This window comes from Lycorma delicatula, chromosome 1, assembly GCF_047948215.1.
Source record: "Lycorma delicatula isolate Av1 chromosome 1, ASM4794821v1, whole genome shotgun sequence".
Classification (NCBI taxonomy): domain Eukaryota; kingdom Metazoa; phylum Arthropoda; class Insecta; order Hemiptera; family Fulgoridae; genus Lycorma; species Lycorma delicatula.
In genome coordinates, this window is record NC_134455.1 from 129303163 (window position 1) to 129318643 (window position 15481).

Below are 15481 nucleotides of genomic sequence, written 5' to 3' on the forward strand. Positions count from 1 at the left end.
ATGTGACCTTTTTACAGTGCTACTTAAGGGTACACATTATATTCCACCTTCATTTTTAAAAGCACATGATTTGTTAATGCAAGCTTATGGTGATGATTATTTCACCTATATTCAGTGTTGTGAGTAGTTCACAAAATGTAAAAATAGATCTGAATCATTTGATAATGATCTGTGCTCAAGAAGACCATCCACATCAACAGAGCCTAAAACCCATAAAAGCCAAAAATTTGAGGATTCTCACTGACATTTCACAGAGTGGGAACATGCAGATGAATGCAATATTTCAACCGGTTTACCTATGGTATATTCTAGCTGAAAAATTTGGGTTGTGTCATATTTTAGTAAAGTTCATACCTCGGCTGATATCACAAGAGCATTCTGTTTTGCTGTTAAAGATAAGCTATTAAATAATAAACTGTGAAGAAATAATTTTATTTTTGAAATCATGAATTTTTGCATTAAAGAAAGACTCTACAAACCACATTGCATTTACTCCCTTTGAATTTTAAAAAGTCAGCAAGAAGAGTCTAAAATTTGCCACTCCAAGCTAAGGCAATATGACTACAATAACAGCATCGTTAATCCGTGAGTTTTGTTCAATAAACGGAATGATTGTATTCCCACATCTCAATACTCTCCCAGACAGGCCCTGGCAGACTTTTGCCTAAACTCAAATCAATGATAAAAAGGAAAGAAAATTTTACATGATTGAGATCATAAAAAAAAATTTTTGGCGAGGTAAAAAATTTGCGTACAGCATGAAGAAGGCAATTCCACTCAGTGGTTCTTCTTGAAGTGGAACTGTTGTTGAGGTAAGTATCAAAAGAGGAGGAGACTACTTGGAGGATTACAGAACCACTAGCTCTAAAAATTATGCAACAGAAATTCAGGTACTTTGTGAAAAGCATTCATAATATTCCAAGTCCAATATAATTACAGTTTCTAAAAAGATGGATCTTTTTAAAACAAGTTTTAAACAAATGGTTAGTAAGATATAAACATACACAATATACATATGTTGTTGCAACTGATTTTTCAGGTTCAGATTGTAACATAACATTTTTCCAATTATAATTGAAACTTCCCTTCTACTTTACTTCTAAATTTTTAAGTGAATGAGGATTGTATTGAAAGACTCCAGCTTTTAAAGGGTAAAAGAAAAGTTGTTTTAGTATGGCCAATAATTTTTCATCAGCAAAATTAGATATCATTCCACTCTGCTGACACCTACTCATTCATTCTTCTAAAACAATATAAGACAATATTAGAAGTTGAAAATTATAAATTTTACTATCCAGTTTCTGATATACCAAAACCCAACTTTCAATCGCCTTCAATAAAATAAACATCACTGATACCTGAATACTACTTTCATCAACAAAATAAAGAAATCAATGATAAAATCATAAATTGAAAAGTTTTTTTAATGCTAGTTATATAGAGGTTACAATATTTTGCCAAATCTGCCACTGATCAAGTCCAGTAAAATCTGAAAGAACTAGCATAAACTCATACTAACAATGACTAAAGAATGTTGTTAGTGTAATGGAGTAAGTAATAAATATAAAGCTTATAATATAAATTTAATGAGGGATGAATAGATATGTAACTCAAAATATTTTAATGTAGAACTTTGCACTGTAAATTTTATGTAGCATTCAGTTGATGCTATTATTCTTAAGATTATTTGAGGTAAACCGTTGAAAATGGTCTTATCATGGCATAGTCTTATTCACAAAATGATTCCTTTGATTGCTTACCTAGATCAGATATGTCATTATCTATTTTTATTCTTACAACTTTTTTCATAAATTTTATAAATCTATGTAAGTATATTGAATTTGTCTTGGTCTGCAGTTTTCATGTATATATATATATTTTTTTTCCTGTTTAGCCTCCGGTAACTACCGTTTAGATAATACTTCAGAGGATGAATGAGGATGTATGTATGAGTGTGAATGAAGTGTGTAGTCTTGTACATTCTCAGTTCGACCATACCTGAGATGTTTGGTAATTGAAACCCAACCACCAAAGAACACCGGTATCCACGATCTAGTATTCAAGTCCGTGTAAAAATAGCTGGCTTTACTAGGACTTGAACGCTGGAACTCTCGACTTCCAAATCAGCTGATTTGGGAAGACGCGTTCACCACTAGACCAACCCGGTGGGTTACTTTTCATGTATCTGTCTATATATTACAACACTCATTGATTCGCTCTTATGAAATAATCAAATATTATGAAATATAAAAACACACCACATTACAACAATATACTAGATTAACAGACATAAATTAAACCTTTTCACATTTTCAGAATTCTAATTCAATATCTTCTTAATTCAAGAAAACCACTAACACCAGCTGATACTAGAATAAAAAAAATTAGCACAGTTACCAAAGAGTGCAAAAGTCATATGTTTTAATAAACACATCATGACTATATGTCATGATGTTTTAAAACATTATGTTAATTCAACTGATTTACTTTTTTAATAAAAAAACACAATGTTTTATACAAAACCATGCATTTTCCTAGTACAATACTTTTAGTTCATGAATGGAACCAATATGGAACATTGTATTTTTATCTTTCGAGAGAAACCATGAAAACAGTAGTTAACAACAGTTCAATTTGAGGAATAATTTTTTGGCAAATGAGAAAAACATTTTCATGCCATTAAGAACTTCTGCATTTAGAAATTCTAAATCGTTAATGATCAACTAACTGTTCTGATCTTGTATAATTCTGTTTCATAAAATCAATTAATTTAACACATTACCTTTGTTGAAAATTACAAACTGGGAAAAATTCAACATTCTTGCACAGATTTATAAAATTAATGAGAAAAAGTTGTAAGAATAAAAATAGTAAATGATACTGACTTAACTAATTACTAACTATAAATGAGCTGACTTAAGGCAACGCAATCATTTTATGAATAAGACTGTGCCATGACAAAGCCATTTCCAGTGATTTACCTCACGTAACCTTGAGAATTATAGAATCAATTGAATAACAATACTAAATAAAATTTACAGCATAAATACCTACATTCAAATATTTTCGGTTGCATATTTATTCATTCCTCTTAAATCTATATCATAAGCTTTACATTTATTATCACTGCACTACACTAACAGATTTTTTTTTTAGTTATTGATAGTATGATTTTATGTTAGTATTTTCAGATTTCATTGTACTTGATCAGTGGCAGATTTGGAAGGATATTTGTTGCAGACACTACTCTTTCTGACATCAACTTATCATAATTCATAAACCAAATATACTACATTGAAAACAACGAAAATCTGATATTATATCCATGATAAAGCATGCAGCAGCACCTGTCCCACTCATAACCAATTTAATAATCAAATAAAACAATAAAAATTTAACAAAAAATTTTAATTAATTTACAAACCTTTCTTCCCACTGTAAAGCAGGCAAAACTTTGCTCTTATTGTAATAATTATTAACCAAGAATGTTAAAATTACAGTATTTGCCTTTTCATAATCAGCTTCTTTGGAAAGACCTTCTCCTGGTTTCAGAAATCCACCCAGAGCAACAGCAGGATCTATTGGACCACCATATAAACCTAAACAGCCAGGTTTGTAGCTATTGCTAAAAAAAAAAGAATACATAAATAAACAATTAAAAATAAAGTAATCATATTTACACTTAGTATATAACTTTATTTATTAATTCTTTCACAATGTAACATTACCATTTTAAGCTTTTTTCATGAAATGCAATAATGCATAGCTGTTGTTGTATTCTCTAGTTCATTTACCTGTTATCTCCTGGTTAAAGTTTTAGCAACAGAAATACAACTTTTTTTATGTCTTTTATCCAGAGGTTCTGGGTTTGATAACAGGTTAATATGGAATTTTTAGATGCTAAAAAAATCATTATCGTACAGCATACTGACCATTGTCACCTTGTAATTATTATATGAATCAATAAATATAGAACCTTGGGACGAACTACACAATTATTTTAATGAGGTGGGGATTACATTTTGGCTAAAAATATGCCTATCTTGTCACTAGTTGAATCCCAAACCCGCTGTGAATGAGCCAGCATGCCTACTGCTACACCAACTGACTGAGTAGTTGATGTTTCATCATTGCCCTACAGATGTTAAATTGGTTACTTATAAAAATAATCCTGTTAGAAGTTTAATTAGTATACACAAAATTTGAAATGATAAATTATAAACAAACAAAATGTCTGTATAAGAAAGTTTATTTTTAAGTGAAATTATGAGTGAACATTATTTTTATTTGATGAACTAAACAAGTTGTAAATCTAAATGATTGTGTCTGGTCTCAGATAAGAAAGTGAAATTTTGAGTGAAGCTTATTTTTATTTGATGAACTAAATAAGTTATAAATCTAAATGATTGTGTCTGATCTTAGATAAGAAACTGTGTTATTAAAATACAATTACCCATGGGATGGTGAGAAATAGCAAAGTAAGCAGAATATTTCAGAAATAAAAAGTACTTAATAGTAAAAATATTAAATAGTTTAATATAAAAAACAGCTACTTTAAATGAGGCTATGCCAACAAAATGTTGTCTTCAGAAAGAAGTTACAGTTGAGATTTGTTACAAGGATAATGTGGACTGATCTATTCCACATTTGGAATTTTGGAAATTAAATTTAAAAGAAGCTTCAAATTAAATACACATAACTATATTAAAAAATGTTTATGAGGTCTATAAATAAAGTAATGAGAGCTGGTTCATAAAAACATTTGATTTACAATCCAATTATAAATGGACTCTATCACCTTCAAAATAGTTAGTTCCCTTGGGAAGCCACACAATGCTTCAAACAGTTTTCTCACTTTTCATAGCAGTGTTGGAACTCAGAAACCAGAATATCCTTCAGATGGTCAGTCACATTTTTTTAATGTTTTCTACTGTTCCAGAATGGTGTCCTTTGAGGTGTTTTTTTAAAAGTTGGGAATAGGAAAATATTGCAAGGATTCAAGTTAGGTGAATAAGGTGGTTGAGGAACTACAGGAATGTTTTTCTTTGTCAAACTCATTAACTGAGAGTGCAGTGTGACAAGATGCATTGTCATGATGCCACATCCAGTTGTCTTTGATGGATGGTCTCATGCGGACAACTCTTCCACAGTCTTTCAAAAATTTCTTGGTTCACATATTAATTTACAGTCTGTCCTGTAGAAAAAAACTCCAACAGTCTCTGATTCACTCAACATTATCATCACATTTTGATGTTAACGGTCTTCCAGAGCATGGATAGTCCACAACTGATTCCTGGCTATCTGAAAATGCTTTAATCCACCTAAAAACTTAGGCTCGTGACAGAGCGTCATCTCTTTAGCTCTTTTCAATTTTGAAAAAGTTTCAGTAGCATTCTCACAGAATTTAACATAAAACTTGATTGCACAATGCTACTCATAATTAGTATAACTCATTTTTGTAACCCACAACAAAAACTCGTTTCACGGAATGTTTGTTTACATCTCACATGGCAACAATAGACTAAAAATATTACCTAATATAAATCAGCTATTCTTATAACTATATGTTTATTAGTAACTTTACAGTGTTGCCACTTTGGCTGCCAAAAAAACTATTCTCCTTACTTTATTTACAGACATTGTAATGTAGTTTATAGATATGTTTGTTTTATACAGTTATTTTTTGTTTGCATAAAATTACACAAACAAACAAATAATTAGATATACAAATACACAATTATATACAAATGTGTTCATTAATTGTGAGAAAAAATTAAATAATTACATGTTCAGTAATACTAAACATTCGTTAAATATTTATCAAAAAGAATAAAATTTTAATTTAATTTTTTGTACCACTTAATGAAACCAATCGAACTAGATTAGAATAGATTGTGAAATTTTTTTTAAACATCTGGCCTGCATTCAATCCTCTTAAAATAAAAATTTTTACATATACTACCCTTTGTTAAAAAAAATTACAGAAATATTTCTATTTTTACATGAGACTTTATTTCTTCCGTTGTTAATAAACATTAATTTCCCCAAAAATATAAAACTGGATTGAAATCATTTAACCATTTTCGAGTTAAATTATGTTTCAGTTAAATTGGAATCTCCTACATAATTGTTTATAAAATACCAAGGTATTTAATCTGGGCAGAATAGAACATAAATTTCATTACTGATATAATTACAAACAATTATAATAAATATCAGTTCTAATTATTAATAAATCATTATACTTCATTAACATTAACAAAAGTCATTTTCATTAACTTACTGGGAACATTCTAAAAAGTGATCAAGATAATTAACAACATTTCCATAAACATCACTAGTATTTTTTTTTAACATTTCTAAATCATTTTGATAATATCCCCAAATGCTTTGAATTACACACTCTGAGACACGAGAAGCACCTTTAAATGATGAAGTCAAAGGAGCAAAACATATATTTTCCAACCCACTATTTTCATCTATCCGAATCTGTAAAATAACATTAAAACAAGATTAATAAAGACAAAGTAAATAAATTGCAATTAACTAAAAAAACTAGATATTTTTAAAACTATTAAAAAGAAAAAAATAATTTATTGAATTGTATAAAATAATAAATATTTGACTGTAGAAGGAGAATAACAAAAAAGGGAGATAAAACAAATTGACAAATCCATTTACATTATGAAACTCATAAAATTGGAAAGGTTTATGCTCTATAATCAAGAAATTTCAAGTTTGTAATTTCTGACATAATATTTGACGCTCCTAAAATAAATAATGTAAGTTTTAATGTATTTAACACATCTAAAATGCAGATTAGAAACTATTTCTTTGAAATGATTACATGAACATGAAATTCAAGGCAGATATTTGGAACAAAAAACAGAAGTCAGTATATTAAGCTGATATTTAATTAAAACAATGTATACGAGGTGCGACAATAAAGTAATGAGACTGATTTTTCTTTGCAAGATGTGGCAACCCAGCAGCTTGTGTAGGCACACCATCTTTGACCTTGGTCTATAAGCTACTTCTAGTCCAACCGGCACATTGATGCAACTGCTCAGTCGTGAGTTGTCCTGTAATAAGTGAACACGTGTTTGTGTCTCTCGTCACAGAAATGAAACCACAAAATACTGTGCAACGGTATGCCATTTCTTTTTGCGTTAAATCGGGTGAAAATGCGACGACCATTTATGGTAAGTTTCAGAAGGCTTTTGGAGAGGAGGTTATGTCAAGAGCTCAAGTTTTTTAGTGGAGAATTTTTAGTGAAGGCAGAATGAATGTTGAAGATGAAGACCGCAGTGGACGACCATCAACCTCACGGACAGATGTCAACTTGACCAGGGTGTGTGAAATCGTACGATCTGATCGAAGATTATCCGTGAAAATGATTGCAGAAGAACTCAACATCAATCAAGAAACGGTTCGTCTAATATTAACTGAAGATCTTGGTATGAGAAAGATTTGTGCAAAAATGGTCCCCAAAAATCTCACACAACAACAGCGAGAAACACTGAAAAATGTGGCAGCCGATATGTTAGAGCAAACGGAAATCAATCCAGATTTGTTGAGCCGTGTTATCACTGGTGATGAAGGTTGGTTTTTTCAATACGATCCAGAGACAAAACGCCAAAGTTCCCAATGGTGCTCAAAGGGATCACACAGACCAAAAAAAGCTTGCATGTCAAAGTCAAAAGTGAAATGCATGCTTGTGTGCTTCTTCGATTCCAAGGGAATTGTTCATAAAGAGTGGGTGCCTCCTGGACAAACAGTTAACCAATATTTCTACAAAGAAATTTTAGAAAGACTTCGTAGACGAGTTCTTCGTGTCCATGCCAACATTGCTGATAATTGGATTCTGCATCACGATAATGCGCCATCCCATACTGCTCTGTCAGTACAGCAATTTTTAACCTCAAAACAAATTTCAGTACTACCACAGCCACCTTATTCACCACAGATATCACTCTGTGCGACTTTTTTCTATTTCCAAGAATAAAAATGGCGGTCAAGGGACACCATTTTCAAACAACACTAGATGTCCAAAAAGCTGTGACGAGGGTCTTGGAGGAGAGAGGGTCTTGGAGAGTTCCAGAAATGTTACCATCAATGGCGGAAGCGCTGGAATAAGTGTGTGCAATCAGAGGGGAACTACTTTGAAGGAGACAACACTAAACATGACTAAAACGGTAAGCAACATTTTTTTTCACATCAGTCTCATTACTTTATTGTCGCACCTCGTATTCAAACTGCACAGAAATTAATTCATCATATGATTTTTTTTAAATGAAAGCAAACATTGAATTAAAATAATTTTAATTTAATTAATGAAATTTAACTAAATTAATCTAATTAATGATTTATTAATTAATTATTTTAATTTAGTTTTGATGAAAGGATCACCAGTTCCTGTGCTATCAATTTTAAATTATCCCACAATTTGTTTTATAGATTCAGATGCTAAAATGAATAAGAAACAAAAATTTGCTAAACAAGCACCTTAGTCACACAAACTGGACACTTTGTATAACACCTAGATATAAATTAAGGAGTCCTTAGACAAGTCGACAAGTACAGTAACAAACCATATAATCAACAAAGTAAGTAGTTGCCCACAAAGTACCAGATGATGGTGACTGACCTAATTCTATGAAAAAGATAAATTTTAAAGAAAAAGCTATTTCAAATAGGTCCTAATGTAAAAAAAAAAAAAAAAATGAAACTTTTTTCCCTTAATTAACAGCTAGACTTATATTAGCTTTACCATTTTGTTGATAGTAAAATAAGAGCATCAATGCATCTTACAGAGTGAGCCAATGCCCTAATTATACATTGAATGTAAGATAATATTGTTTTAATGAAACAGTAAAATAGTCACTTTTTTATAAAGAGTAATCTATACTTAATACATACTTATTAATCTTATACTTGAACAAATATGTAATTGAACAATATTTGATATTTATTTCTGATATTTGAACAATAAATGAATAAACAAACATCAGGAAAAAATTGCCGGATTTGGTAATTGTTTATAATAGATGTAACTCCTGAATTGTGTCTTGCTTGGCAACAGCCAGAATTCTAGAACTGTGTGGTTTATTTTATAAACAGGTTTTTCTTAAAATCTGTGTTGTTGATGCCTTCCAATGAGTAAAAACTATTTCCAGATTATGTAAAATATATAAAAAACAAATATTTGAAGATTAAATGAAAAAAGAAATTTTGAAGATTAAATGCAAAAAGAAATTATCTCCTACATAAAAAAGTTGTGGAATTTATATACAATGCTTAAAAACAAAATAAGAGTATTAAAATAGTTCTTGAACTATATCTTTGCTTTAATTTTAAAAATAACCTTTTTTTACTTATTGGTTATTATTTGTTTAGTTTTCTCAGCATTTGTTGCTTTTGCAGAGATCTCAACTTTGTTAGAATATATGAGTATACACATAAATTCACTAAAAAATTATGAACAAAATTTTAAAGACAGAAAAGTGTGTTTACTATCTCAGTCATTGTTTCAAATTTAGTGACTGAGATACCAATATGTAAATAATTAATTTATATTTATCTAAATTTATTTCCACAATCATTTCTCCACTGAGAGTGCTAAGGCTTATTAAAACTCCAAAATGATGTAAGTTAAAAAAAGTCTTTCAGTTGAAAATACTGAATTTCTTAGAAAGACATGAGTAAAACATACATCATAATGGTTTATAACTGCTAGCAACACAATACTAAGTCTCACCATTTCAATTGCTTCTTGCAATTTCAGAACTTCAACTAAAAATTTCTTATGAAAAACTGGCCCAAATTCTATTTCACCATCAGAAGTATTATGTTTAACCTGTGAAAAAAGCAAAAAAGAACAAACATAAACTCTTGAAAATTAAATGAGTACAATACAAAGTTTAAAATCATATCTATTCCATTTTTTTTTTTTTTTTTAAGAAACTTATCTGTATTATTGATTTAAGGGCAAATTTTATAAGTTCATAAAAGGTTTTGAATAATTTTTGGAGATTATATCAACTGAATGTTGTGATCAAGTCATGTAAAATTTTTGAAGTATTTTTTTCATACGCACTTTTGAAAAAGGATGGGTTTTTATAAATAGCAATAAGTATTAAGAAAACAAAAATAAAAAGGGAATATTGACAACCAGTGGTAAGAATACAAAGCTTAAAAATCAAAAATGTGATATCTATTTGGATTATGGTTTTATGTTGACAGAAGTCAATGGCAAAGAAAGGCCATATTTGTGCTGTGTATGAAAGTTTTGGCACCAGAGCACATGCTACTAAGTTAAAATGCCATTTAGAAACCCACATTTCAGTGTAGTTAGTAAATCTTGTGACTACTTTAGCAGGAAACTAAAAGACTTAAATCAACAAAAGGGTAGTTTTTATAAGCACGCATTGATATCAAGCAATGCCTTGCCTTTCTAGCATCTTACAAGGTAGCACATAGAATCACAAAATATAAGAAGCCCCATACAATTGCTTAACTCATTCTAGCAGTTGTTGTAAATAGGGTGAACATTATGCTTGGTAATCTGCTGGAAAGTTACTTTCAAAAGTATTTTTGTCCAATAACATCATCAGCTGCAGAATATGCTAATAGAAGAGAACTTAGATGAACAATTAATTAAAAAATTAAAAGTGAAGGTGTTTGGTTTGTAGCTGGATGAGGCCACAGATAATAATTGTGATGCTCCTTTGATTTGCTATAAATGGTTTATAGATGGCAATAACATTCTATAAGACCTTCTCTTCTGTAAAGGTATCACTACTAGAGCAAAGGCTAAAGACTTGTTCGAGATACTTTTACATCTAAAAACAGTCTGGAGTGGATTTGTTTCAGACCCTTGATACTGTTTTACATCTTAAAATTGCATGGAGTGGACCAAGTGTATTGGTGTCTGTAAGAATGATGCACATTCTATGTCCAGCTGTTATAGAAAATTGCAGGCTTTTATTTGCCCCTGAAGCACTGTGAACCCACTGTGTTATTGATTCACAGGAAAGCATCTTCATTCACATTAAAATATCTGAATACTGTATTGAACTTAGATCCTGTATTGTCTTAGAATATGTAGTCAAAGTAGTAATAAACTTTATAAAAACTTAATTGTTGAAGGCAAAATTTTTCAAAAAACTATTTGAAGATATGAGATTCAATCCAAACACACGTCTTTATTGTACTATAGGACTTCAAAATGGCTTTCTCATGGTAATGTATTACCATATATATTTGAATTATAAACAAGAAATTTATATCTTTCTGAAAGAGGAGAAATACAAGTATACTGAATATTTTGTGAATGAAAATTTTTTATTAAAACTAGCACATTTATGTGACAATTTTGAAAATCTGAATGCTGCGAATTTCTCCACACAGTGAAGCAGCAGGCACCTTTTAAAGTTGATTGAGAAAATGTTAGCTTTTATAAAAAATCTGATGTGGATATCACATGACTTCCTTGCATGCCTATCAAATTACATATACACATTTTTTTTAAATGCAAAGTACATAAAATTTTATTTCACTAATGTAACTTCTCATTTTTTTCATATTTAAAAAAAAAGGAAATGAAGTTGGATTCGAACCGATGTTCTTCCCCTTGTAAGATCCAAATATTTCATTAATTAAAACTTTATTTGGCTATAACTCTGGAACCAATGAAAATAAGTACCACTTATAATGTATCGTTGAAAAGCTTTCAATGAGGGCTTATTACTGCAATCCAAATGTTTTGGATTTTGGGCTTTTTTGGACAATTTTGGTCCAGTCAATTGCAATCAAAAGAGGTGGTGCACAACTGGATGTTACAACAGTCCTAAATCCAAAATTTCAACATCCTATGACCAATCATTTTTGAGTTATGCGAGATACATTTATACATATGTATGTACAGACATCATTCCAAAACTAGTCAAAATGGATTCAGGGATGATCAAAATGGATACTTTCATTGAAATCTGAAAACTGAAATTTTTTCCAGTCACAATACTTCCTTTACTTCATACAAGGAAGTAAAAACTAAAGCTACAGAAAAAAATGAACTTAAACGAAGGTAAGGAATTTTTCCCCTTATTGTAACAATTTTTGATCTCCAATGGAGTTGATTTTTTCAAGATATAAAATCCGTTTTTGAAGAACATTTATCATAACTTACAACCTGCTTTGAGAAATATTTTCCAAAAAATGATAATATTGATAAATCTGTATGGATTCAGGGTCCATTAATGCTACTGCTCCATCTGAATGTACTGTGCACAAGAAGAGAATCTGATTGAATTTTCTTGTTAAAATATATTGAATTCAAAATTTAACAGCATGGAATTAACTGAATTTTGGATGTCAGTAAAAGAAGAATATCCGCTCTTAAATGGTAAAGCTAAGAATTTTATTTCCAATTGTGACCTCTTATTTGTGAGAGGCTGGATTTTCAGCAGCTGCTGTGATAAAATCTAAGTACTGTATGAAAATCAATGTAGAGAAGGAGGTGAGGGTGGCTGTATTCAGTTTAATTTTACAATTTGAAAAAATGTGTAGCAATCAACAAGCTCATCGACCTCACCAATTGTTATAATAAGTAGTTGAATTTGGTCAATTATTTTTTTTTGTGATTAAAATGTGTTTCATTTATTTTTACCTCACCCTTGCAAAATGTTACTGACTATTTTGCAAAGTGTACTTGTTAGAATTTGACCTTTTTTCTGACTTGGAAAAGTCTGGATTCAACAAGAGTGCCAAGATTCAAAAAAATATGGGAACCATTGAGTTAGACAAACAATTTTTCAGGAGTGTTGTTGAGGTTAGAGGTTGGCATTCATGTTATAGAGCAGAATGACTGCTGACCTAAGCAACAGTCAGCTTGGTCAAAATAATTTTTATCACTCTTTCTTATAATTTAAAGAAACTTTCATTTCATGGTATATTTTTCAAACCAATTCTAGATATTTAATTTATATATACATAATCTCAAACCATTATAGATTAATATTTCACTATTAAAAATAATTTTAAAAATAAATTTCTTTAATTGGTCCATATTTAATAAGAGGTTAAATGTTTACTGACATTTTCAAGATTGACTGCATTAATTATGACTTGCTCGGTACGGTAGAAAGGTTCAAAGTTTTCATCAAAATATGCTCGTTCAAGTCGTGACCGAGATGAAGGAGAAGCCCATAACTTAACTGGATCTGTAGTTATATCTAAATACTTAATTCCATGCCCTAAAGCTGTGACAACACAGGCACCGGCAAAAAGTGTGGCCCAGGGATGTGAAGCACATACTGCAAAAAAAAAATTGTGAAACAGTAACAATACTGGTACTTCATAAACATAATTTTTAACATGATTAATGTTAAATTAAAAAAAAAATGATATAAAACTACTCATGTTCTAAATTATGCAAAAGTATTGTTAGAAAGTCTTACCAGAGCTTTGATTCAGCTTTTTTACCAACACTTAGAATACCCTTTTAGAATTGCACATTCTAACTATATTATATTTAATCTGCTATTATTCTTGTCAAATTAAGTATGTTTATAAATTTCATAATGTTTGAGTTAAATATTGTAGTTGTGTTTATTTATAACAGATAAGTAAAATCTGCAAGTTGTGGTTAATATTTTCAAGTGTATACCAATTTTATACATAGTACATTTTTTTCCTCTCTACTCCCCTGGGCCGGTCCAGCTGTTTGGTATTACGCCACCCAGAGAAGTGTCTGTTTACTCTAACGAGCCTCCCCACCAACCAGCTGGAAATCTGGCATGGCAGGTAGGCTCACCAGTCAGCTCTTTTGAGTTATTTTTTTGTTGCCCTTTTGACACCACATCCGAACATTTCTGTCGAGATGCGATTTGGCTCTTTTCTCATTTTTCTTTTACTGTCCTAGCATTCCCTGGAGTCCCCAGTAGATCTTTGAAGCTGACACACCAAGGCATGTCGACCCTCACCACTGAGGCTATCTGACCTACCCTACTCTAAAACCCCCTTTGCCGCTCCTCTATGTCCTTTTGCTTGATCAATTGTCTTACGTAGTCATCCACCCATTTCCACTGCAATTCATTGCTGAGCATGTAAGTTATCAATTCTACCAGCCTTTTCCCTGGATTCCAGCTTCAGATCTCAAGGTGTTCCATTTAGTGCAATCAAAAAAGGTATGTTCGGCGGTGTCATCCTTGTTACAGTATATGCATTTGAGTTCTGGTCTTCTTCTGATCCTACATAGTTAATCATTGAAGTTACCATGGCCAGTAAACAGCTGCAATGTATAGTAATTGATCTCGCCAAACCTTCTGCTATGCCAAGCTAGTAAGTCTGGTATTAGCTCCTTAGTTCGTCTAGCAACCCCCTCTTCTTCTCACCATCTATTCTTCCATCTTTTCATTAGCCTGTTTTTGGCCTCATGTCTATCTTAGCCCTATGCTACTCTTCTTTCTTCAACTTGCAATTCAAGCGGTGGTGTGGAAGACAGTACACACAACACCTCATATGAAACTGTCCTATAAGCTGAAATCACCCCTAGTAACAGCTTCCTATGGACTCTGACCATTCTTATCAGATTTCTCTTATACCTTAGAGAAGGCCCCCAGACTGGTACATCATATAACATAGAGGAAAGGAAGTCACTGCCGATACTATCAGCTTCCTTTTGGACGCTCTTGGAACTCTTGGAGTCAAAATAATATTGAGCGCCTTAGTCATATTTTCTGCCTGCTTGCAGCTGCTAATAATGTTTGGTAAACTGAAAATTCTTCTGAAATGTCACTCCTAGGTATTTTAGCTTACGTACCTCATTTTTTGTTTCTCCCTCTATCTTTAGATTAATCGGCTCAATCTGCCTCCTGCAGAGTACATAGTAGCTACAAACTTAACTAACTCTATAAAACGATGTAAAAATTTTTAAAATAATAACAGTACATAATAAAAAACAGATTAAATACTAAAGGGGTTTCCTAAACTACCCTAAATTGTGAATATTAACAATAGCAACAGTTCAAGCAATATTCATGAAGGAGCTAAGTAAAAGATCTCTTCTTAAAAAATGCATTTCTATATATTTGAAAAGTGAATAAAGTTATTGGTTTTATTCTAAAACACTGTCTTAGCTTGGCACCATATTAATCTTAAATTTGAACCAATTTAATATCAGCAGCTTGTAATATTTTTAATTTCAAAATTGCTAAATTATGCTAGCAAACAATGACAAAAAATGTTAAGTAATATACAAAGATAAGTGTCTCACATAATTATACAAAAAAAATATGGATATCTTATTTCTACCAAGATTATATTACAAAAGTGATGGCTCTTATAATACGTCTTCTACTGTTTACAAGATCATCAATTGTCTTATTAAAGTATGCATAAAATCAGTACAATAAACCTCCTTAATTTTTAAAAACAGTGTCAACTACCATTAAATATTGTACCAATTAAATAATATTTTATT

At 30.9% G+C, this 15481-nt stretch overlaps 1 protein-coding gene across 3 annotated transcripts in view; it reads right to left on the minus strand.

Annotated features, from left to right (window-relative positions):
• Npc1a (Niemann-Pick type C-1a) overlaps positions 1-15481 on the minus strand; it is a 499866-nt gene that overhangs the window by 103402 nt on the left and 380983 nt on the right. For all 3 annotated transcript variants that reach the window (XM_075361101.1, XM_075361091.1, XM_075361084.1), the window contains 4 exons: positions 13096-13313; positions 9758-9856; positions 6284-6489; positions 3425-3625 (listed from right to left, as the gene is read on the minus strand). In XM_075361101.1, the coding sequence (XP_075217216.1) occupies positions 3425-3625; positions 6284-6489; positions 9758-9856; positions 13096-13313 (724 nt within the window). The remainder of the gene's footprint in view (positions 1-3424; positions 3626-6283; positions 6490-9757; positions 9857-13095; positions 13314-15481) is intronic.